This window comes from Scaptodrosophila lebanonensis, unplaced genomic scaffold, assembly GCF_003285725.1.
Source record: "Scaptodrosophila lebanonensis strain 11010-0011.00,11010-0021.00 unplaced genomic scaffold, SlebRS2 tig00001415-arrow-pilon, whole genome shotgun sequence".
NCBI classification, from domain to species: Eukaryota; Metazoa; Arthropoda; class Insecta; order Diptera; family Drosophilidae; genus Scaptodrosophila; species Scaptodrosophila lebanonensis.
The window spans coordinates 4,081,363-4,108,094 of NW_022060742.1; the positions used below are offsets into that span (position 1 = coordinate 4,081,363).

Here is a 26,732-nt window from a genome sequence, read left to right on the forward strand (position 1 = left end):
TCCATATCGCTTATCATAGGTTAAAAAATTCACGCGCATTCTTAGTAACCGTATTGGTATTATTGTAGCATTGGTAAAAGTAGTGTGTAATACATATTTGTATATAAGTTAGATTATTAAGATATACTATATGCCTGCAATATGCTATGGAATACTTTTTATGTAAATTTCACAGAGCGGTTGTGTTTAAAAAAATACTTCTGCACATCATCGTTGTGTGGTTTTGGTCAAAAGTTACTCATGTTACTTGTGTTTATATGTAAATTAAAATTAAATATATAGTATATATAGTGTTTCCTAGATTTCTAGATTGTTGTGAAAAACAAATAATAAGCGCTTCTTATTTGTCACTTGGAATTTGAAATTAAACTGCATGCAGTTAGTTTTCTTGTTATTTATAACTAATTATTCATGTAAGTATATGGAGCGAGATCTTAGTTCTGACCCGCAACTAAAGCTAAGCTTGACAGAGATAATGCAGCTATAATCTCAGAACTAAAAATTCACAAGACATTATACACTTTGTGTTAAATTCAATTGCAGTTGCAAATACATAAATTTGTTCGTTATTATTATATTTGGTAGAAAAGAGTTTACTTAGTTGGATGAAGCTGGCGGCTCATCGTCATAGCTCGGCTTACTTAGGAATGGTATGGTAAAGTCAACCATGTTTGGATAAACCAAAAATTTATTCACCGCTTCGCACAATTTGCTCTCAATGACATTGGTAACAATGGACCAATCCACAGACTTATCACCCACTTGCGGCTTCGTTGAGATCCAGAGACGCGGTGGTCCCCGAAAACACATCCAGATGCGATCGGACGGCGGTGGAGGCACATTGAGTGTGCCCCGTGCCACGAGACCCTTCAGATCCACACGCAACGTTATGTTGGCGCTCATGTTCTCCATGGCGCGCTGGACGTACGGCAGCTCGGTGGCATATTGGAATAGATTCGAAGCTGCTATGCGATCGACAATTTTAAATATACGTCGTGCATTTCCCGGTGAATTTTGGAAGAATCTGAAACAAATGGATTTGTTTTAAATATTGCTGCTATATGGTTGTAGCTATGAACTCACTCATTGCCTCCTGCATTCTCATTGGCAGCACCTGGTGGCGGACTCTCTGATTCTGTGGAAGATCCGCCAGAGCTCTCGGCATCGCTGTCATAGATCACACTGCTGTTGGCATCGCGCAGCACTTCTTCGGAAGCAGCGTTCGAGTCTAACTGTGGATCTGGTATCAGTAACGGCGCATTCTCAGAAGCCTGGGGTGCTTTGGATTTGGCACGCACACGCAACAAATTCAGTTTTGTAGTAACAGTAATATGCGATAGACCCTCGTACGTAATATCCGCATCTAGCCAGACACCGCGCTCATCCAACATCGGCTGGGAAACACGATGCACCAGCATGGGCGATTGGCCCAAATATATGTTGGTTATAATCACCTCCTCCATGAAGCTCGGTAGCTTTAATTCACAACCACAATCAGTATCAAGGAAATATTAAAAAAAGGAGTATTAGGCTTACCTTAATTGAATTTAATTTCTTTTGCATAAAGTCCTTGATCTTCTCATGTAGTGCCTCATCGTGCAGCCAGCTAAAAAGGCAACGACCCACAAGTACATTGGCCCAGACTATGCTGCCTGATGGGCCCAGAAACAGCGACTGATCGATCCCCTTCCAAAGTTCGTCCTCTTGTCGTTTGGACCGACGGGACTATTTGCAATTAAAAGCACAGTATTTTAGAAAAACATGAGCAATACAAATAATAATATTAATAAAACATAAAACCAAAGTTGACTTAGTAATTATTGGATTATAAACATTTTTAATATAGTATGCATATAATTGAAATCGTTTCTTAAAGGTAATGTTAACAATGCTATACAAAAAAATGGTAATAAAACAAGAAAATTATAACTTTAACATACTTTTCTATGACGATGCCCATGATGGTGGGTTCGAACATCGATGGCGGTACTTCGGTGTACTGGTATGTGGGTCTGATTACAAGCTTTCTATTTGGGACAAAATCATAAGTAGGTGGAACTTATAAAAACCAAGAATTAGGTTTCACAACAAATAATAAGAGCATATACTATCTGTAATAAGCCTTTATTCACCCCTACCTGATAGACAGTCATAAAGCGGACGTAGTCGGGTGGATTGCGCGCCACGTCAGAGCTCATTATCATACCCTCAAAGCCCTCCTCCTTTGGCACGTCAGGTGTACAGTCCTCTTCCGGCGCATCCTCATTTGCGTCAGGAGTATTTATTCCTCCATCCTCGTGGAGAGAAGTCTGAGATGAGTTATCATTGATTTGCAATTGGCGTTCTTCACCCTCCTTGCGCTTACGCTGCCGCACAAAAAATTTAGATAGGTACTAAATACTATTTACGATTGGGCGTGATCGAATGATACCTTGGAACCACCGCTGGTCAAACGCACAGCCTCGCGCGCCGCAGCCAATTGTAAATCAGTGTCCTCGACAAAACGCGCCTGGGGCACCTGCAAGTCCTGCTCATGCACACGCCCTTTGCTGGCACAAATGAAGCGCCGATACCAATCCTCCTTCTCACGATCGCAACGCGCAAAGAGCAGAAGACGCACTTCATCGCCACACGGAACTGTAATGTCGTTGAGCTCTGTATCGGGATTAACGCTGTTGCGTAGATCCTGCAGCTAAAAAGGGATGGGGCTAAACAATTCTAGGGTCCTCTGATTGTAAGCGATTTAGATTTACTCACATCTGCTTGCATGACAGTGGCGCCGAAATCAATGTGATTTTCAGGATCCTCTGTATTCGGTGGCGTACTTCCACCACCCAGTGCAGTTTTGGCCTCTTTGGCTTCGAGCTTAATCGAAACTTCAGTATGCATGGAACTTTGCTCCGGAAGCCGTTCATTATCGCTGCAGGTATTCTTGATGATCAGTTGTATGGGATACTTCCGGTTAAAATAGCTGCAAGACATCCCAAAACGAAAAATACAATTTTGATCTGCATAAGCTATTTTCATATAAATACTAGATCTAGGTTTTCGATTTAGCTTAAATTCAAGTGTGGCATCATTATATAAGCTAGCACGTATAAAATGTGGTTATTTATATGATTACTTGAACAAAAAAAGAAGTTACAATATACAATATTTGGAGAACTATGAAAATAAGACTAAACTCCTAGTTTAAGCTGTATTTGTATATTTCTATAAGTTTAATTTAAGTTGTTGTAAATAATAACAGTAAAATTAAAGTTTTATTTAAAAAAAAAAAGGAGAACTATGAAGTATTTTCTCCTGGCAGCAATAATAAACTTATGTGCCTACTTTTAGGCGCAACAAATGTCACACCAAATAATATACCCTTTAAACGAGAGCGATTTTTTTCACTGATCATTTCAATAGATATAGCCATAGATAGTGTTCGGATTTTGCTAAAAGTTCAGAGTCGAATGTGTTACTTTTATAATCTAAGGAAATGTAAATTTGCTTTCAATAACGTTATAATCTACAAATCATGGTAACAATACTTGTAGTTTCTATCTATAGGAGTGCTTATGTGTATGGTTTTTGAATTTAAAGAAAAACTGGAATCTGACGAAAAATTCTCTTATAATATCATAACATTAATTATTTTTGATTGCTGCTCAACCTACACCTTTTTTTTTGGGCTCCTATGATTATGACAGAAGGTGCACTCACCGTTTTTTGGCTAGGCCTACAGGCAACAATTCAATCCGACATTCTCGCAAATCGTAAGAGCGGTGGTCAGTAAACAGAACTTTGGTTCTATCGATGGGCAGCTCGTTCCACATGCGTCGCTTGGGTATCCGAGCATTTGTGCCCGACATTTTCAATATGGTTCCATCTAGGCGAACGTACACGGAACGCGTCAATGAGAACGAGAAGGTATTCGGATCATAGCTGTTTGTCTCATTCAGCCAGCCGGCGTATGTCTTAATGGTCTTGTGCTCTTCGACTGCGGGTATTTCGCATATGGGCATATTGGTATAGTCAGGTATTTTAAATGGTATGCGCTCCGGGTGCGTCTTCAACACAAAATGTTCGAGGGCCCAGTAAAAGTATGGACTCGACGATTCGAGCAATATGATAAAGAGGACGGTGGCGAGCACTCCCCGCAAGAAGTCATGCAGTGGCATAACAAACAGTACAGTAAACCCAAGTGCCAACATCAATGGAGTGAACAAAACATGCACGGTCTTGTTCTTGGTATACCTGCTCGCTATACTGTTCATGCTGAAGGCAGTCCAAAGCGTGGGATTTGAATCGCTGTCTTCAGAACTAATTGGTGGGATTTGCGGGTCCCGGGAATAGTTAGTCGCCTCCTGAAATGGTAGGTCCAATGAAGAGCGCAGCCTTTGATTTTCAGAGTCTGTAGGCTCGGATCTCTGGGGTCCATCTTTGCTGTCTGTTGTTGTTGTTGTTGTTGCTGCTGCTGCTGCGTCGGTCGCTGGTATCATATCCTCATGCACCTCAACCCCAGATTCAATTTCAACATCCTTGCGTGCCAAGAGTATGCCCCGCTTTGCCTTTCCACTAGCAATGGGAATTTCCGGCGCAGAGACGGACTGGCGCTTTGAAGATGCCACCTGGTGGTCAATCGGCGGCTGACCGCTGGTGGAAGCCTCATTTGCGTCGGCATTGGTGCGGCGACGTAAGAAGCCGCTGCGTATCGAGATGGGCGCACTCGGAGTGGCGGTTGCATCCTTTTTGTGCATGGCGTGCTGATGATGGTGCTGCTGCTGCTTAGCCTTAACCTTGGACTTGATGTGAGCCAGACCACGTCTCAGTCGTGAGCGCTCAGTGGCGGCACTGCTGCTGCCGCCAGCGGCTGTTCCAGCGATGCTCAAGTCTCCGCCGCCGTCGTGCTGCAGAATCTCGATCTCAATGTCCGAATCGGAATTATGCTGCTTCTGATCTTGATCCAATGGCAGCTCCTCGCTAATCGAGGTGTTCAGCGTTATGCCTTCGGTGTCCGAGTCCGGTTCGTTGGTCCAACCGGCAGCACCGCTCTGCGTGTCCGCTATTATAATGGGTATATTAGTTGTGGAGTGGTGTTGGTGTTGCTGTTGATGCTTAGATGATTTAATATCCTCTAGGGTTTGCGTCACCTTGCCCTTGATCAGCTTCCAAGTACCAACGCTAGCGGCGCTGTTGTCCCCACTAGCAGTCGCCCCGCTGGATAGCGTGGCTATAAGAGTCGGACCGCCTGTCGTTGGCGAAGTGCCCTCAATGCTGCCCGATCTGTTGGGGTTATAATAAAATTTTGAAAAAGGTGTTTGAGTAATTTGTTGGGCAACCATGCTTGCTTAGCTACACAAAAATACGAGTATCTGTATTCCTTCCAGTCTAGGTTGATTTTTTCAGCTTTTGAAAGCCGCACCTTCCCGCTCCCACACTTCTGCGATAATGGAATGAAAACAACTGTGTAGTTTTTTTTTATTATTCCAGAAAAAAGTATGTTTATTTATTCGAATGAAGATATATTATTTGTTTTTTCACTTGTTCCATAACCTGCACCTGCCTGTATTTCTATCTTATGCTTTTCTTTTTATTTTCATTTTTCGTTACGTCTCGCAGAACGCTGCCACTTCAAGCTGGTCGCAGCAGAGACCCGTCTTGATAATTCATACATATATTGGCGCTTTAGAAAATTGTTTCGGATTATATGTATTTGTGTGTGTGTGTGTGTGTGTGTGTGTGGGGTGTGTGTTTGTGTGTATATATTATTGTTTCATTATAGCTTTACATACACATTGTTTATTTAATTCATTCGTATTGGAGTGTTGTATTTGTTGCATTTTGAAGTATTGCTGATATTTAAGTTCTCTATTACAGTTTTGGATTTACTTTTCATTGGAGTTCCAATCACACCAATGCATAAATACAAAGTACTTACAATGTACGTTTGTATGTACTATATGTGTGTATGGGTCTATGTATGTATATTTTTTTTTTTGTATATAAGTATTCTTGAATTCGGTATTATGTTCGTTCTATTGCCTTTAGCATCCATATTTTATATTATATTTAATATCATTTTTTCCATTTCAACATTTAATCGTATCGGTCATTTGAATTGATCGCATTTTAACATTTGGAGAAAAAACACGCATGGATATCTATTACTTGATTTTATTCGGTTTTGGTTTTTGTTGTGATTTTAAAGTTGCTGCTTGGATTTCTATTTGGTTTCGTTTTAGAAAACTACAAATCTTGTTCGTTTTTGTTTCTTTTTCAACTTTTATGTTTGTACAAATTAAAAAAATTACGTTTATCGAAAATTACTATAAAATATGGAATATTTTGCTAGTTTCTCATACGCTATATATTTAATACGTGTTTATATATACATATATACTACATATATGTATGTATATAGTATTATTTGGTTTTCATATTCTGTATGTCAACTCGCTTCCTGTTATACCATTTAGGTTGCGTTTAGGTTTTATTTATGGTTTTTTGTATAATGCTAAAAAATTATATTCATTTGCTTGTTTCTGAATATTTTGCTAAAAGGAATTTATTAGTAAGGGCGCTCAATTTCAGTTTATTTGAAGTACTAAATATAATACATCGTTTTATCTAGTACTAGTTAGTACACGTAAAAAAATTATAATGGAAGTGCGGGTGATTTAGACTCGCTTTACAGGCTACATTTTCTCAATTAATTTGTTTATATAAAATCCTTTAATTGTTTTCTTTTGTTTCTCATTTAAAAGGTACCAAATTTTATAACCTTGTCATTTTTTGTTTTCTTTCTTTCGGTTTCATGTTTACGTTTTATCCAATCAGCATAAAATTGAAAGTCAACTTCGTGTATATAAGGGTTTCAGTTTAAGAATTTTCTATTTAAAACAGCGCGTTTTGGTTTTCTATTCACTTTTTGTTTTTTTGTTTTTGTTTTTGTTTCATCTTCAATGCGGAGATTTCATTTAAGTTTCTTTTTTGACTAACTACAAAAACCTACACTGTACAAAAATTGTGCTATGAAAATACTCAAAAAATAATTTAATTCGCTTATAATTCGCTTTCCTTTCACCAAACTAAAATGGCTAATACCTTTAACGTCTTTTCGCGTGGCCACTGATGCCAATTTTCTTGAGTAACAAAATACGACTTAGGGATTTTGCAGAGTGCTGCTCTACGCTGGTTAATTCATTTAGTGTATTATTCATATTCTATGTATTATTAGCAATTATTTGAAGCAAATTTTCAAGTTTCGAGCCAGGTTTGGTTTTTGGGTTTTTGTTTTTTTGTGTTTTTGTTTTTTTCGTTTCGTCGGTAAAAATACATATACTATATAGTACATACATACATAATATTACGTTTTAAAAATTTCATCAATTGTACTACATGTAAATTTCATATAATTTGTTGGTATCAAAAACACATATTGACCAATGTTTGTTATTAATTTATTTAGATATTTAGCATTATTTAATTTAATTTTGTAATAATTAAGTTCGAATTCCAATACTTTTGAATAGAGTCTTTCGTATCGTTTAAGTATGTAATTAAATGTACTCAGTTTTCATTTTGGTTTTCCTTTCCATTGCTAACAGTTTATGTATTGCAACTAATTAAAAAGTATTTACAACGTTTATCAAAAAGTCCATACAAGTTATAGATACATACATATTTATATAAAAAAAACCTATAGTGATCAAATAAAAATAAAACACAGTTTACATTACGCCCCATTTATTGCTGGCAAAAGTTCTGTATAAATTGTATATATCAAATATATGACACATATGTAAGTAGTTTATATATAATTCTTTTTTATTCATATATGTATATATATAAAAAACGAAGTATAAAAATGTCTCAACGCAATTTGTTAAAGCTACAAGAAACTACCAGCTACAAAACATATAAAAATATATATTAAATACACATGTACATGTACATATATGATTAAGGCATAAAAAATACAACACTATATTCATATAAATTTTTGTAAATAGAACAGTGCAAATAAATATTCAATATTCTACATAATTATAACAAAAGTTTCATTTAAACAAAAATAGATACATTACATTAAGCCTAGCACTCGGGTTCAGGGAAAACACAAAAAGAATGGATAATACCAAACACTAAATACGAGTATCAAGAGGACCAATATATTGGGAGGAGCTGTTATGTGGACTAGGAAATTTTGAATGTAGATTTCCATAAGTTCTTCTTATTCTGAAATTCTCTCGATTTCTCTCGAAGGTATTTATATTTTCAACTGCTGCTTGCTAGGCTTAATAGTTTCAACAAATAGAAAGTATAATTTTATTACAGAAAACAATTGTCTTTGACTAATTTTTTTTGTCGTTTTTGTTTTGTTTTGTTTGGGGTACTAACGAAGAAACAACTAACGCTTAATTTTAGTTTAGCACGCTACACAAGATTCCAGTGTTTTGCAAAAACATTGAGCGTTTGCTTAAATTTGTTGAAGTTCTTACTTGTCTGTCGTTATGTAGTAAAATATTTGTATTTGATAAGATTTTGTAATACAACTTGTAGCATATTAAAATATTTGCATGTTTATGTTTTTTACAGAGTTTTGTTTTTCGGTTTCTTTGTTAAACAGTTAAGGTATAAAGTATATATTGATATAAAAGTATAAAAATCTATAAAATATCAAATTTCACTACATTTAAAACATCATCATTGTTATCGTTACTTGATTTTCTTTTGCTTCTTATCATCAGTTTGTCTCAAGCCGTATTGTGATGCCCTTCCAAAGACTAGCATTTCATTTCCTTCAATATCTAGCACAAATAACGCCAACGCATTTACTTAAATATTTGCAGACAACATTGTGCCTTGTTTTCGTATTTTTTCTTTTTTGTTATACAGATTCTTTTTTTTTTTTGTTTGTTTCAATAATACAAATAATCAATAATAGTTTTAAAAAACAAACGAACGCTTTAAGTCCTCTAAATTGTTTATGCAGTTTAAAAAATATATATTTAGTATATAGTATATTTTTATATGTACACATATTTATGCATGTATAGAGAGTTTACGCTGTATTGTTATTTTTTGTATTTCGTATTTAAATGTAATATAAAAATTCTAGAAAAATTGCTATTAAGTTTTTCTTTTTGTTTTCTTTTTATTAATATTACTTTACGACTGCCAAGAGTACAATTTAAATTGCAATTCGAATCAATTACTTATTTTCATTTTTAAACAAAGCACGAGCAAAAATTTGCTAATAGATTTGACTATGTTATATATATATATATATATATATATATATATATAATATATTTATATATTTTTAAAAGTACAAACTCACATGTACAATTCAATTTTAATAGTGTTGCTTACTTCTTTTGTTGTATTTTTATGTAGCATAGAAAAAATATTGTATAGATTTTGCCAACTGCTTTTTTAACATGCAAATTTTAACACTGTCCTTTATTTTTGCTTCGATATCATTTGAATATATAGATTTATATTTTAGTGTTGTGGCTTCTTGAAATGAGAGACAACATTTCTTATGACCATTAGCTGCAATTATCAATGGAAAACTGGAAATAAAACTTTATCTTCAGCTCGCCGAAGCTTATTGTATGTTATATACCCTTGCAACTTTATAATAAAACTTCAATTCAAATATAATTCACTATACTATATTCATGGAAAGTTTCTTTCAACAATTCGTTTCTAGAACAACTATTTGATATGGTGGTTCCGCTATTAAGTAGCTGCTTGCCAATCTTGATTTGCGCATAGAATTATGGATTTCGTTTGCAGTACATCAGTATATCTAGCAAAAGTTTTAAAATCCCTTTGCAAGGATATAAGAAGGGAGGAGACGAACGCAACTCGGAGTTATTTCAATTCGTTACACAGCTGTTCGTTTAGCAGAAATAATAACACTACTAACATTAAAATAAATACATTAGTAAATACATGACTAAAATTGGCAAAAATCAGCAGAGGTACAGCTCTTGGATCTGTGTGTGTTCGTCTTTTTAAGCTAATTCGGTTATTTTGCTTCCACTACTTATGTACCATATGTATGTTTAAACCGCAATTATAATTGATATATTTATATGTTTGTTTATACTTTGAATTATTCATATAATAGTTCTGCACATAAGTTACGTTTTTCATTTATATGTTTATTTCTATATGCATTGTGTTTCTTCTATTAATTTGCTTTTGGTTTCCATCATGTAGTACTTGGGGCTAAACTAATTATAAATTTGTTGTTGAATAAAAAAACAAACAGTTTATACAAAAATTGCTATATAAAAAGTAGTCTAATATTTAAGTATAGAATTACTTTTGCCATATATAAAAAAATTGTATAATTATTTTACTTTTGTTTCACAAATTACATGCAAGTGTTTTTCTTTTTTATTGCAACACGCCCAGCAATTTGACTTTTGCTTCACTTCTTTTTTTTTTGTATATGCCGCCGCTATAGGTTTTAAAACAACAAATTAATGGTTGCTAAAAAAAACAAACAAACAAACAAACAGTGTGACATACATACATATATAAATAATAACCTTTTTAATATTAATACTGAACACAAGCAGTTTGAATTTCGCATATTTTAAACAATAACATAACATATTTTTATTTCAACGCAAATGCCTTTCGTGTGTATTGAACAACAAATAATGATCAGTGTTTATACATTTATAGTGTATATGGTGTGACTTCGGTGTGCACATTGTACAAGTATATGTGTATAATTATATTTTTATTTGATTGGTATTTCGTGTTCAATTCCGCCCGCATTGAGCGGTGTGTGAGAAACATATACATTTACTTGTATGTTTCCTAAAGTGTATATAAAATTAAAAATGAGCCGTTCAACGCCTGCACTCTTCGCAGACGACCGCCGCCATTTCGTAGAGTGTGCAATCTAGTCTAAATCGTCTAATCGTTAACATAAAATATGGTCTAAAGTGGAAGTTGGGCTTCACTCGATTCAAATAACAACATTATTAGAGGAGGAGCACGTGAAAATCGTAGTGTAAATTGTTTCAAAATTAACCTCGCTGTCACGTAGAACTGCCAGGCATGCGCAATAAATTATTGCATATTATGTATTAGTATAGCACTTTTTAGTCTGAACAATTAATAATAGTCTTTGGACGACAAGCAATAGAAGAATATTTCTTTATATTTCTAATATATATTTATATAAATATCTTAGTGTTGGGGATGGGTCATTAAACCCATTATTAAAGGTCACTCAATGGTGAAATATTCAGTCCTCTTATGATAAATATCAATTGAGGACTCTGTGTGTGTGTGTGTGTTTGTTTAATTGCAGTTTCTTAATCGAATTTTTCGAAAATTTTCCATTTTTCGATTTTGAAGCCAGCAACAAGCTTATAATAATCAACTGTTAGTTTTCTTATTAATTCGTCGTTCGATATAAAATAATCAAATGCGTAGTAGATATATATTATTATATATATGTTTTTATGCAGCTGCACTGAATGTCGCAAAGGACATATTCAGTGCCTATTTAACCAAAAGGGTCGGTCGGGTCGGGTCGGTCATGTGTTCACTCAAAAGTAGAACACTTAGAGGCGGTGCCTATCGATGCACCTCTGGCCGTATCTTGGCCAAGTCGTACGTCAATGTGTTAATCAAATTATACAGTGTTTTAGAAAAATGTTGCGGGCTCCGTTCAGTGGAGCCATAATCAAGGGGCTAAATAGCTTTGAGTAGTCCATTATTTTAGCTGATTTGTTTATTCTATGTTGAGAAGTAATTAGGTGTAATAGGCATGCATGTTGGCAGTTCGTGTACAGAGAGGTGGGATCGATTTGAGAGGTTCCTCTTTTCAAATCGAATGTGTTTTTTTGTTTGCTCGTACGATTTTCACACGGTCCGATTCTCATGTGTAGTGTTGTGTCTTAACAACTGGAGGATATCATAGGATATCTTGCAGAAATCGTATACGTTTATTACACAGAGCGCGAATAAAGAAACATATACGATTTGAGTAGCGAAAATTACTTAATCATTATATGGAAATTGAATATTCCATTGTGTGGAAAGAGGATTTGATTCAAATCAAACCAAATCATTACATTTTGAGTTTATCTCTGATTTGAAATGGCACTCTCCTAGTCAATATATATTACCAGAGGTGTGGTGCAACTACGGGTGAATAAACAAGCAATTGTCGTATTATGTGTATATAACGTCCTTTTTTCCTCTGCGGGAAAAAAGAACGTTATGCAGAAACGCAGGCAATGCGGCACTAAATAGTATATATCATCAATCATTATTCCTATTTGTGTTAGTTAGTTAAGCTAAATTATCAAATTATGTTTTGTTTAAATAAAAATTTGGTGTCTGTTACATTTTCACCTATTCTGCAAATAGGAACATTAGGGAAGTTCTACTCTATATACATATATATAGCAGCACACTCTCAATTGAAAAGGTTGTCCGCTGCTCATTTTCAATCTTATGCTTGGTATTGGCCAAGTGTGTTAAATTATGTGTTGCGAGGATTTTTGGTTACTACAAATATTTGGTGTTCTCTCGTGTGTAATAAATGGCAATAACTATAGAGAGATTGAATTATAAATCAACTATCAAAATAAGTGTTAACAAAAGTACAAAAATAAATACTGTGCAGGCGATTTTCCTAAAAGAAAACTCAGATTCCGAAATAAATTAACTAAACCTATTTAGCTTTTTGTGGGCGAGTGGTACAAGAACATTCGCCTCAGTGGCTCTAGACTCTCTTAGCTTTATGTAGGCCTGGGGCTCAGTTAGGTTTCGTTCCTAGTACATACATACATGTATAACCTAAACTGATCCCGAGACGCTATATTGCACCTTGGTGTTGTTTGCTGTTATTGTTGTCCATCCCAGCATCGTCGTGTTGTCTCTCTTCTACTTGCCGGCGTGTGTCTTTTTGTCTTTCGCGTCAATATGTCTTATCGCTCTACTATTCTCGTTTCTTCTGTGCTCGTCGTCCGCCGCCGCCATTGTGATAGGCCACGATCACTTCGCTCTCCGACTCCTTATCCGCCTGTGTTGTTGTAATTTTGGGCACTGCCAGCGCTGCGTCTAATAACCGATGTCGTTCTTCTCTCTGTTGGCGTCTTTCGTCGTGCAGCGCGGCCTACCAGCGCCGCCGTTAACACCAGCGAAAAGGCACCGCACGCGGCCGATCGGCGCCCTCCTTCACCAGCGGCTTGTGATATTCGCGTCCAGGCCGCGAATGGATCACGGCCCAACAATGCTCACAATAGTACTGTAAGCAGGTCACGTTGGCGCAGAAAAAAGGCGCAAACTTACCGCCACATCGCTGACCCTCGCACTCATCGCACATTTGATCGTCCAGGACATAGGGCTTGACCTCAACACGCTTATCGATGTCACCATGCTGCAGTTGGACAAATCGCGCCGATATGGCCGCTATATAGCTCTGCTGATTGGAGAAGGCAACGCGTCCGGCCCCCTTGGGATACTTGAGTTCGGGATCTGTGTCAATGCCAGCATAGCACACACCGCCATACAAACGATCCATGATCATGGCTAGCTCGAACGCTTTCAGAGGTCGAGGCACGCCGCCCACAAAGACGGTTTTGCGCGGATCTAGCGACATTGTCGCATCCAGCACATAGTCCGCATCGGCTAGACGCCAGGGGCGTATCTGGACGGCCTTGTCCTTGATCGTTGGTGACGACACACATAGATATAGCTTGTCCTCGTCGGTTATGCAGGAGTCAATTAGCTGCTGGACACTGCTCTCGTCCTGGAACAGCAAAAACGCATAGCCCTTGGGTGGAAAATATGATTTCGATTCGGCTTTATGGGGCCAATCCACAACCAGAGGTCCGAAACGTCGAAACGAGGTTGTGATCTCATCCTCATCGATGTCCGGCGGCAAACCACCAACAAAAACCTTGCGTGAGAATCGGGCTGTACCATCGCCTGCGCCTCCTCCATTGCCACCTTGAATAGGCGAGTGTGGTGAGTGCGGCGACAGACGCGATGGTGATCCCATCTTGAGCGCATTCAAATATAATGAAGGATCATTGCCGGCTGCAATGGCCATGGCATCAACTTCGCTCAGGTGCTTGGAGCCGCCAACAGGGTTACCACCCATTCCGCCGCGCATGCGATCTCCCATCATGCCAACCATATTGTCACCGCCACCACCTCCTCCCAGCGACATGCCGCGCATGTAATCACACAGTGTGTTGTCCATTCCGCCCATTCCGGCGCCACCATGATGCATTTGTCCGTTTAATGCACCACTGCCACCGCCACCACCGCCGCCCATCATATTTCCATAATTGGATCCTAAATAGGGTGCGTCACCACCACCAGTGGCACCTGCCGTTCCCATAATGTTAGCGCCACCGTTGCCAATCGAGAGCGTGGGTATGTTCATGTGTGGCCCTCCACCACCACCTCCGATTCCCATGGCATCCATATGCGTTGGTCCACCGCCACAGACTCCACCATACATAGCAGTGGGGGAGTTACCCTTGACGGGAAACGATATGCTGCGTCTGTACTTGGGCGATACACCGGACATTTGGGGTATGGGTGATATGCCACCACTGCTGCAACCCGCCTGTGAGCCATTATATGGAGAGCCACCACCTCCTGGAGATGAGGGGCTGTGTGGCCCGCCGCCGTCACGCTGTTGCTGGTGTAGGGCGCTCAGATTGGGGGATAACTGTTGCTGTTGTTGTTGTTGTTGTTGTTGTAGCTGCTGCGGCGGCGGCTTGTTGAGATTTAGATTCGGCGGCAGTCCGCCACAACTGCAGGAAGGTACAGAGATGGAATATGCTTTTGTAGCGATTACTAATTCATTTAATTTGATTTTAGGTGTTCATTTTTTTCGTTTGTGTTTTTTTTTTTAGGTATAGTGGTTTCGATTTATAAAACAATTCAATTATATATTCATAAGATGTTGATTTTTTCGTTATATAAGGAGCAATTTTGTCATAGAGAACTACTTGCTTCAAATGGAGTTTTGGGAGACATTTAAGGATCTATATTATGTATGTGTGTATACTTTTAAAGCGCGCCCAACATTGGTGGAGCACAGTTCGTTTCTTTTCAAAAAACAGAAGAACATATTAAACAAGTTTAACAAACAAAATGCAAGTTTAAAAACGGAAAATGAATTTATTTATTTAGTTGTTGTTACTTGCTCTGGAGTGCAAATTACAAATTTGTATATTGCTTGATCTTAAAATATTGATATTGGTGAGAACTAAGCTATACAAACATATTTGTTACACTGGCCGTGAGTTTTATTTAAATTATTTTGATTGATTAACATACACACACACGAACACCCACACAGACACATGAAATATGCTTTAAAAAGCGCCACAGAATACAGAATATAAATCGTACAGAAAATAATCAAAACTCGATTTGAAAATTTCTCAGTTCTCTTTCTGTATAAACATTTAACTTGTTCTCATACGCGGTCTACTTTAAAGTTGAATTGTGTTTTTCGATTGAGAAAAATAAATTTGGAAGTTAAGCGTTAATTTTTAGCTATACTTGTACATATAGAATTTCATCTACTATCTTTTTTACTATCGAAGAAATTGAAGAGAAAATTCTATGGCGAAATTGCTCCTTTATGAAACTTTGATATCTTAACGTCGTTTTTAGCCTTGTTGTGGTTGTTGCTGTTGTTGTTGCTGCAGCAATGGTTTGGTTTTAGTTGTAAGTGTAGGAGGATTTGGTATTGTTTTCTGTTGCGATTTGAAATGTTGTTGCTGTTGTTGTTGTTGGTGGTGGTGGTGGTTGTTGTAGTTGTTGGTATTGGTATTGGTGAATGTTGTGGTGGTGCTGGTGGTTGTGGTTGAGGGTGCAACCAAACGACATCCAATTATACAATATATACATATGTATGTGAGAGATAGTGTTTAAGATGCGCTGGGCATTTGGCAGGCGTTTGATCTCAGCAGTTTTTTCAGCACTATTGTTAGTTTTAGATGCACTGGGATAGTTGCGATTTCGATTTTTAACACTTAGGCACTGGGAAAAATGCACAACTTTGTATAGTTCCATGAATTTACGGACAAGCATGAGAGACGTTTAGTATAATTTTTTTGTTTTGTTATATTATGGTATATTGTTAGTTTTTAAAGAAAGTCTGCTGTAAAAAGAAGACGGCCCAGAATAACAAATGTTTGTTTGCATAATAACTAACCTTACAATACTTTACTGTAGAGTTAGTGTTAGTTTTTCAAGATAACAAAATATATGAAATTTTGACTGAACTGTGTCCGCGCACCTGGGCGACAAAGGGTTAATTGCTAATAGAAGTGTACACACTTTACATAGATATTCTATCATTTTTTGGTATTGTTATTATAAAGTAGTTCAATGATACATATATTGCTGTTGTGAATATTGTTGTTGCTACAGCACAGAGCTAACATGCTTATGTTAATTGATTGACAAAACACAGTGAATGTCAAACTGTAAGGCCGCAAGTCAAGCAGCAAAAGCAGCAGCAACCAGACATGAAATTGCATGGAAATTTTTAATTTAAAATGGCGCGACGTTGCCGAGGGCAACAGCGGAGGGGGGAATTAAAGGAGGAGAAGAGTCTGGTATGTCGTGGGTGGCAGAATGGATTCCTGCTGCTGCTATCGCTGCCGTTGTGCTGACGATGACGATGATAATGACGACAACGATGATGACGGAATGTATAACAAACATGTAGAAACGTGTACAAGTGTATATAGATAATAACAAGAAAAAAAGACGACAATGTTGTCTGATGTTACAGCTGCGAAGAGATTTGAATGGTGGATGGTGTGGCGGGGCAGAGGTTGGAGATGCTATGTCTGCAAGGCGGCTCGTGGTATGAAGTTGTCGTCTGGCTGCGTGCTGAGCCGACACGGGTTGATAAAAAAAAGTAGACTTTACAGGTGAAGGTGGTGGCAACGAGTCGACGCAACCACCTACCAGAAAAATATATCTTAATACATACATACATACTATACATATGTATGTATATGTGTGTACGAAAGATGATGACACGAGGCATGCGAACGAACGATAACCAGGAAAACGTCTCTCCCAATTCAATTACAGAACGCAATTAGCTCAGAAAGTTAATTTAAAAATGTTTTCGCATAAGCCGGAAATAAATTGGAAATTGTCAGTCAGTCAGTCAGCTAGCCAGGCAGTTGGAATTGTATCGTCACTGCAGAGCAAACCCACAAGTGTAGTCACATGGAAAAGAATTAGGTAAAAATAGTTGAGTTAGCAATGCCTGATTGACGTGACTGGCACCGACGGTGGCCCACTAATATAAAATCCGACAGTAAATGGGCTTTAAAGGAAAATTAGGAAGCACTTGGATGAAATCAATAAGAGTGAGCGCAGTTGTGTGGGGCGAAACATTACCATATTATTTCTACTACTATCAGACAGAAAGGGGGGATAACAGTTCACTACTTTAACGTGTACTTTAAAAGTAAATATTAGGAAAACTTTTGTTAATCATCGTATTTGGAAAATACTGCACTCTTTATAGAACAGATATGCGGTGGAGAAGTTCAATCAAAAAATATACGCGTTTTATTTCTAGGTTTTATTTTATACGTTTAAAGCAAACACATGCATTTTTAAATTTATACATTTTTGAGATGCAAATAATCCGATTTATCATTCCCAAAATTTAAACAACTATTATATTAAATATTAAGGAAAGTTAATTTAAAAGAACTCCTGTGTTTGCGTCACTGCTATTTATATTAACAATAAAATTAATTTTTCTTTGCGGTTTTAAAAGTAACATTTTTACCAATTCGCATCTGAAATATTGCAAAATCTTTTTGCACAATGGATTGTAAATATTTTTTTGTTTTTAACAAAAACATCAACAAAAGACGAATATCGTTGATTCTCCAAGAACAAAGACTGGCTAATATAGGACACTCTGCAAATGATTTAAGAGATTATCTTCTTAGGGAAATCTTTACACTATCTATCAGGAGTACCAGCGGGATATGGGGAAACTTATATCACAAAAGAAGAATATCGTTGATTCTCAAAGAACAAAGTCTGGCTAATATAGGACACTTTGCAAATGATTTAAGAGATTATCTCTTTAGGGAAATCCTTACACTATCTTTCAGGAGTAGCAGCGGGATATGGGGAAACTTATATCGCAAAAGAAGAAACAAACAAATGTATGAGAGGACGTCAATGCGTGTACCCTCTGGAAAATGTAGTCGCCGACAAATGAAAACCAACACCAACCACCCACACAGTAACAACAGCAACAACCACAACAACAACAACACACTCAGACGTAGACAGGCTTGGCTGCCTAGCCTAGGCACTTGAATAAAAAAGTTGCAGACGTGCATAAAATTTAGGAGGGAAAATAACAACAAATCCGAACATAAACAAAGAGCCACCTCTGCAGCTAGTGCACTCCAGACACACACACACACACAACCACCAAACACATGAACCACACACACATACACACACAGCTACAGTTGGTGACGAAAACAAAAACAAAGTAACAGTCCTGGCCAGATATTGTGGCAGAGTTAAAGTTGACGACAAGTTTATTGCCACATCGCACGTTGACGCCTGACAGTGGCGGCCATTGAGAAATGTTGTTGCTGTTGTTGTTTTTCTTACTGCTGCTGCTGCTGCTGCAAATACATTAAAAATGCACAAGTACGCAACATCGACTGCAAAGAGTAGGTAGCTGCAGAAGTGGCAAGGCAATGGGGCAATGGCAGTAGACGAGGCAGCAGGATGTAAAATCAAAGTCACACTTTGGCCAGAAGCACGCCCAGGATATTCTTTGGTTATTTTTAGCGCTGACGCCGGTCAACGAACTTTTTTTTAAAGGCACATGCAAACGCTAATGAATTTAAAGCAACAGTTGAAATTGAAGCGGAATTGGAACGAGGCAAAAGGCGCAGAAGTTTTCGCCATAAAAAAGGGCAGATGGGGTGTTGCACTCTTAATGCTGCTACTTACGAATCGTGCGAAATCCTAATACCATCGAGTATTAATATAATTTCTATTTGGTTAATTTTCGTAAATCCATAAACTGCTCATTCAATACTTCTTACCAGACTATGCACCGTTTTTATACAAACAAAAATGTGAACAGAGGGAAAATGGAATATTCAATACTGGAATCTTTCAGTATATATACAATAAATAAATAAATTTGACCCCAACGGGTCACCTTTAATTTTTATTATATTTTATCACTTATTAAGTATTTTAATTTTAATTTGTTTTCTTCTATCTTTTATTGCTATATTTATTCATCTCCACTTCTTTCTTGATAGGTCTAATCTGACTTCTCTCTGCTGGCAAATAAAATTCGGATTCGTTATTAGATATTTTTGTAGTTTTTATAGGCTTTTTTATTTCTTGAGTTTTATTTAGTCTAAGTTCTCTATTGTATTGATTTTTTTTATGTATAAATATATATAATTGTAATTTTAATTGTAATTTTATATCGACTGCATTGTTTGAAATAAATAAATAGACCGATATTTTTAATCAAATCGCCTGATTGTTGCGGTTGTGAGTCGCAAAGTCAAAATCCCACTGGACCAGGAGGTTCTATAGTATTATTTTAAAAATATATCTAGGTCAACCTTAAGTAAGGCAAAGAACATATCGCATTAAAAAGATTAGTGTATATATTTTGATAGTTGCTCTCTTATTTTTGAAATCTATATAAGTGTAGTAAATCAATTTTCGATGGGCGATTCATAAAATCGTAATATATTTGATTCTCTTGACCATGAATAGCCAACGGACAAGGGCCAAAGCGGCTTCAAAAGCTGGCCTATTGACAAAGATATTTACTTGATTACCCTTTAAATATATTGGGGAACATTATATTATAAAAGCTAACTGAATTTTCTAAAAAATTCAGAAATACTAAATACCAATCCTAAGCTTTTTAGCATTGACAGATCGGCTCGTTTTGGCTTTGATTCATAATAAAGAATCAAGTTAGCATAACTAATATTATATGCATATGCATTTCCCATAAACGACTGTCGTCTAATTCAAGAAAGATATTGCTTAAAAGCCATCAATTTATGTATATAGTATATGTGTATGTTTATGTGTGTGTAGCAACAGCAATAACAACAGCAATATTAATATGTATGTGCTAGAGGATATGTACTAAAATATTGTACATAGCTTATATTTTACAATAATAGTTTGAAATGACTTACCTTTTGCGATTGAAGAAGCCGCTTGGCAGAAAATTATTGCGCACTACATCCTCGTTTTGCTTGAAAAAAAGAGAAGAGAGCGAGAGCAAAAAATAAAGCATTTATTTACACAATGAGTAATGCATATTTTAGTCAGATATTTTGCAATCAAATCAGCACATCTGTTGCAAATCTTGGCATTATTTTATTGAAGCGCGCGCGCATCGTTGCCAACAAACAACAAACAGATGCAACGGGCAAATATTTGGCATTCAAACGAAATCAAATTCAAATTGAATGAGGCACTCACACACGCGCTCTATTACATAAATATTATTCGCGCGATAAAAACAACTTAAAAGACGGCGACAAAAATAAATTCTGGCAAGATAAAAAGTGAAACCATGGCCCCAAGTTAACGCAGCGATAGACAGACAGACGATGTTGCTGCCCAGCATCAGCATCGGAGCCAAGCAAACCAAACAAATACAAATGTGTCACTAATTTGAAAGACAACAATCGCTAATTGGCAATTGACGGACGATTTCGAGAGAGACACGCGTGCGGAAAGTTTATAATTCAGGTAATAAACAACACATTGCCAAATAAATCAGATTGCGTATAAATATGAGCTGCTGCCAATAAACCGACACGTGCTCCAGAAACAAGTTCTTCCAAACATTAAATATTCGGAAATGTCCTTTGTTAAATAACGTTATGTAATACTTACACCGAAAAGCGCGGCTGCCTGCTGTTGCTGATGCTGCTGTTGTTGCTGCTGATGGTGCTGAAGCTGTTGGTGCTGCGAAGGACTGCTCGATAGCGAATCACATGCATTGCCGGGGCCACCCATGCCACCCATTCCGTGTGCATTGAGGCCCAATGATGCGGCCATGCTACCGTTATTCTTCATACAATTTGCGCTCCCCAGCAATGTAGGCGATGCATCGCCGCCACCGCCGCCTCCACCCATGACGATCCCGCCGCTTGGACTGTGCTTGTTCTGATGGAACGATTGCAGTATGTCATCCAATGACTCCTCGTTGGCGTTGAAGCGCACGGCTATTGGAGTGCTGCTCATGCCTGGAGGTGGCTTTGTTGTTGTGGGCGATGCGGCTGCGCTGTTACCAGAAACGGCAACCCCGGACACTGGACACGATAGATTGCTGTTACTACCAGTGGCACTGTTGGTGGCACTGTTCGCTGTGACGAGACAAATAGATTTTGAAATTTATATTTATTACACTTCCATCATCACCACAGAAAATCTTCTTTAAAACGAACTTTTCTACAACTAATTCAATTTACACACTTAAATTTCAAAGGTTTGTGATATCTTGGAATATTTTTTCCGTTAGGTAAATTGTTTTTTAAGCCGTGAGAAAGAGATAAAAGTATAAAATATCGACCCGTGAAGTTTACCTTACGAATAATAATAAAAAAAGAATAAATGGGAAAATTATATACATACATGCAGAGATTTTTAAAACTAAATCAATAAGTTATTAATTTTAATACTTTATTCTCGGTAATGGCACAGACCCGCACGACGTATGAGTAATATTTCGGTATGACTACCTACTTACAAAATTGAAGTGAATTAAATTTGTAATAATGAAAATAGATTTCCATACGATTTAGGTAGAGGCAGGAAGCTTGCTTTAGGCTTTAGGATTTCATTTTGTTCATCTAAGAACAATTGTTTGCTTTCAAATGTGTTGAACACAAATCTAGGTCTTGCCTGGGTTTTGCTATTTTCCTACACGAGTTCGAATGTGTTGACCTAAGCTTGTACTCTTGGAGAGCACACAATACAATACATAGAGGAAACAAATCGAGAAGTGCTCGGGTTGAAGGTTTAGATATTATTTTTGCTATTTCCCTACACGAGTTCGTCATAGAGAAGTTCGACAGTATGTTTTCTGATATTGTAAGCTTACCCTTTGGTAATTTGAGCGAGTCCATGGCCCGTATGTTGTGTGTGTGTGTGTGTTGTCAGTTGTCTGTTCGGCGCCCGCACCAAGATTATATGGCTGCACTTGTGTTGGCGTCACCTTCGCCTAGATATGCGGCACGCAAAGTGGAGCACGCACACGTCAATATATCCAAAGACATCAATCAGTCAATGCGCCGGTCACAACATAGAGAATGTAGAAGAGAGATGGGTAGATATTGGATTTTAGTTTAGTGTTGAACAAAAGCGGAAGATTAGTTAATCATTTTTTTATGTACGAATTTTTTATGTACATTCATACATATGTACATACATTTTTTTTTAAATGTCAACCTTGTGTGTGCGAGCGTGTGTGAAAGCGCTGGCCGCACGTAATTGTGTTTAAAAATAAATAAAGCACACGGGCAGCAACAAAATGTGCGGCACAGCAACAACAAAAGTTGCACAACGAAAACTATTTGACATTAATTTTCGCCTATTTTTAAAACCCTTAATACTTTTGCTGCCTTTGTGGTTGCTTCTTTATTGTTGTCATTCCACTTTGCCCCCCCCCCAGAATCTGAGCTTGCAATGCTGCAAAAGCTGCTGGCCAGTACTTATTGTAATGGGAACAAATCAAAACAGCTAATTGCATTGGCTGTGACGACGCGACGCTGATTTAGTTTCCTTTTATGAGCGTACAAATTTTTATTATCAACACACGTTGCACATCATCACACTCACAAATTGCCTATCGGAACAACCAACAATAGCAAAGCTTATAGATAAACTGACATTAAAATTTCTGTGCTGTTTTATCTGTTTTGTGTGCGTGCCGACAGCCGACAAAAACAACAAACACGCAAAAGCACTATTGGCAATGAAATCAATCATCGTTGATAAAACCAAGCAAGAAAACCCAACAAGGGGCATACACACTATGGAATTCCCTGTAATTGGCGCGTATTATTACCTATTACGTCATATTATACTCATAAAACTTTGGTGAGTGAACATTTTTAAAGAATATACAAAAATCTTAAAACATGCGAAATATTGAAGCTGCTCCTAAGGCCCCGACGCTTATACAACCGTATATATTGTTGATCGTGGGTTTTCTCATCTATTTGATTGCTTTCTGTTACATACGGTATAAACAAATTAATATGCGCTGCATATTTTGATAAAGAGTATACTACAAGTAGCAACATCTACAACAATAATAATATTCTGTTTTGTTTTTGGATGAGTAATAAAGATATAGATATCGATAGAAAAATATGGCACCATTCTAAATTTGCACACAGTGGCGGAATTTGAATGTGGCTGCCAAATGACCCACCAAACGAAAACAAAAAGCGACTACTTTTCAACAGAATTTTTCCAATTACATATTTTTGTAAAAGCCACCCCCATCCAACAAACCCCAACCCTCAAATGTAATGTGTAACACAGCACTTACATTCACGTCCCGCTCAAATATGACCCCATTTGAATACACCGACAGAGACATTCAATTTCTAGCCGCTGTCCATACGCACTCCACTTGACTAGACCGGAAACATTAGTGGGAGGGCCGTATTCGTTGTTGCTGGCAGGCGGTTAATTAGTTAAATGTATAGCATAGTGTTTGTTTGTAGCAATAAATGACGACAAAATGGTTGTGCCAATGAAAATGTGCAGTCAGGCATGAAAAAGTGACCGCAGCAATAACAAAAGCTCCAGCCATAAAGCACATACATATGTACATACATATGTATGTACTATCTATATAGTAACACTATTCAAAAGAGAACCAAGGCGAATATTAGCCAGATTAAAATTCATACTAACATTCAAACTAATATTCTCCGATATGCATTCATTAGTATGTATGGAAAAGACGACAGCAGCTTCTTGTCTACATACGAGTAGCGTACGAATAGCGAATGATTTCATTTAAAATACAAATTAGACTGCACATTTTAAAGATTGAGTACAACGTTGTGTACTGCGATCTCCATCGTATCTAGTAAATTGTCTAAAGTTCTCTATAAATAAAGTTCTCACAAAATCTGCAATCCTAGAGCCCCCATCCCATTACCTTACAAATAATGGTTAAAAATGTCATGCACAAAATATATCCTATGGAGGAAAGCAAACATTTTATATATTTAATATTCCATGATTTCTTAATAAAATAGGAATATATTCTTCATAGATGGAGAAAGAGCAAGAACAATCATGATTGTACGAGGTAGCATTGCAGTCAGAGAGCACACAACAAAAAGCCATAATCAATACATAATTTTGCCCTACAAACGAGAGAGCGACCTCCCAAAAAATACAACAAAAAACTTGAATTACGACGACGCTGACGTCGACGCTAGCAATAACAACAATGACAGTTACGCCTCCTGCCATACAAACGTACGCGCAGCTGCACGAAAGTAAACAAGTGTAAAACACCGCCAAAAGCACAGACAGCTTGGCTCAGTGGCAGCATCACACACACACATACACATACAAAAACACATATACAAAGGCATTGGCGTTGTCACTGACTATGGGTGGCAGAGAGCAGCACGTAACACTCGTGAGAGCAAGCGCAACGGTTAATGGACACGTCTATATAAAAATTTTACTCGGATAAACTCTTAACAAATGAAGCGTGTTTTTTGTTATCAAAACAACTTAGATAACTGGGCCAAAACGCGGCACGTATAAAATTTTGAGTGCAGAATTAACGAAGGGGTTGCACAAAAATAAGCTGAGATTTGTGCAGATTTGGGGGTTATATTATTTTACGGTCTTTGCTTTGCTCAACAGCTTCGTCGTCGTCAGCATTGCCCCAATTTTCATTCGGAACACGACGAGTGCGGACAATGCGAAAGCAACCCTGTGACGTCTACTTCGTGAGCGCTTTACTTTTTTTTTCGTGTCTCAAACCAGGAGGTGAAAATTAGGGCAAATGCTGCGCAGCAACCTGACCATTAAATGTCATTATGTTGCAAATCATTGCTCAAAAAATTATCTCAAACACTAACCTTATTGTTTCAGAAATTGCCGTCGTCTTTTGTTGCACCAGACACGATTCAGCACGACGCCTCACTCACGGCTGCAGACTCGCGACCGACGCACATAAACTTTGGTTCAGGTGCAAGTTGTTCTTTTTCGTGCCCCTGTGCGCGCGTATGTGTGCGTTACATTTCCGGGGGTGCTCCACAACCACGCACAGGCTGTCTCACTCACACTAGTGAGTGCGCGTAGCACAACTTTGTGACGTAGATGGCACTTTTATTTTGCACCAGAAACAGAGAAAATTCCTTTGCTGGGGCAGCAATTTTGTTTTTTTTTTTTTTCTTTTTATGCAAGTAATGTCACAGGCATTTTTTTAATGTATTGGTGTAACGTAATTTTTTTTTGCAATAACACCAACGACAGAAATTCTTACGCGCACTATTCGCAAAGGACTTGCATGTTTTCATGAGACGATACACTTTACCGTTAGTTGCACAACGCACACATGAGAACGTAGAGTAGAGACAACACACGCACAAAGGTTAAACGAAATTTTAGTTAGACTAGGAATTTTGTGATATAAACCAAACTATTTACACTAGAATTTTTATCCCACTTCCAAAATTTATTTATTCAATTTTAGCTGATCCGAACACGTCCGCTCAGCAGCGCGACGACTATGATACTAAAAATTTTGTATAGCAGCAGCACGGCCTATGAGCTTCTACTTATGATTGTGTTTTCGTCGCCTACTTTTCCGACTCGAGATTCGAGCTCACACACAGATGCACTAGCGACGAAAAATCAATCATTTCGCTTGTTTTGCTTTCGTGCGGTATTTCGTGCTTTTCTGACAAACAGACAGGCAGACAAAAACACAACAACAACAGCTTTGACAGCTGCTGCACTGCAGCGGCGCAGAGTTGCCGTGTAAGCTGCACTAAGCTAGTCGATAGCTCGATACATTTGTTACATGCAATCGATTGTTTCACAGTAAAAAAGTAAAGGTTTTGTAACTATTTCATGTATGTAAACTTACATATGTATAAACAAAATTCAAAACTACAGCACTACAATGCAAAAGCGACCGTACAGTATCAAAGTTACAGCCGGCGGTTGCCAGAGTGGCTGTGCAGAACAGTCAAAGGGATAGGCATAGAAAACACAAGAAAATTGAATTACATAAAACATTACTTACAATTACAATAGCGTTGTAGACTTGCAATTTACATGTGTTATTTTTGTTGGCCGCGAGCCTGGCTGATTTTATTGTTCTAGAAGCAGCTAACACGAAAACTTTTCACTCCCGCCGCGAGATTTCTTGGTCCGTTTTGCAGCTTTCGTTAGTTGGCTTTGTTGATTTTGTGTGCGTTTTATTTGTTATAAAAAGCGAACCCTCAAAATATATATACGCGTGCCCAATGTTTTCCCCCACTAGCAAAAGTTGTGTTTGGTCTTACTTTTTCACTAATATATATTCATATTTTTGGGTTTTGTTTTGTTGTTAATTTTTTAAAAATTTCCCTAGCCAAACAACTACGAGCACACGACGACGGACGACAACA

The 26,732-nt window shown here is 37.5% G+C and overlaps 1 protein-coding gene across 4 annotated transcripts; it reads right to left on the reverse strand.

Moving 5' to 3' along the window:
- Positions 1-558: 558 nt before the first annotated feature.
- Positions 559-26,706, reverse strand: LOC115632999 (translational regulator orb2-like). Of its 4 annotated transcripts, none has more exons than XM_030530322.1 (12): positions 26,366-26,706; positions 22,175-22,294; positions 20,965-21,437; positions 20,256-20,314; positions 3,709-5,271; positions 2,758-2,971; positions 2,432-2,692; positions 2,139-2,366; positions 1,941-2,027; positions 1,537-1,725; positions 1,084-1,475; positions 559-1,024 (listed from the first exon to the last, which is right to left on the reverse strand). In XM_030530322.1, exons 2-12 carry the CDS (start codon positions 22,197-22,199, stop codon positions 598-600), a joined length of 3,918 nt encoding a protein of 1,305 aa, XP_030386182.1. In that variant the 5' UTR covers positions 22,200-22,294; positions 26,366-26,706; the 3' UTR covers positions 559-597. The 4 variants fall into 4 exon arrangements, with proteins under 4 accessions (XP_030386182.1, XP_030386181.1, XP_030386183.1 ...); XM_030530321.1 differs by lacking the exon at positions 26,366-26,706 and adding an exon at positions 25,194-25,911; XM_030530323.1 differs by lacking the exons at positions 559-1,024; positions 1,084-1,475; positions 1,537-1,725; positions 26,366-26,706 and adding an exon at positions 25,194-25,906 and having other exon boundaries at positions 2,002-2,058.
- Positions 26,707-26,732: the final 26 nt, after the last annotated feature.

Bases quoted from the DNA above. Each gene is read 5' to 3' on its own strand.
- LOC115632999 (XM_030530322.1), bottom strand. From the start codon at position 22,199: ATGGACTCGCTCAAATTACCAAAGG. The intron at 21,438-22,174 runs GTAAGCTTACAA...GTCTCGTCACAG, and splicing joins CTCGCTCAAATTACCAAAGG to CGAACAGTGCCACCAACAGT. The intron at 1,726-1,940 runs GTATGTTAAAGT...AATTGCAAATAG, and splicing joins ATGGGCATCGTCATAGAAAA to TCCCGTCGGTCCAAACGACA.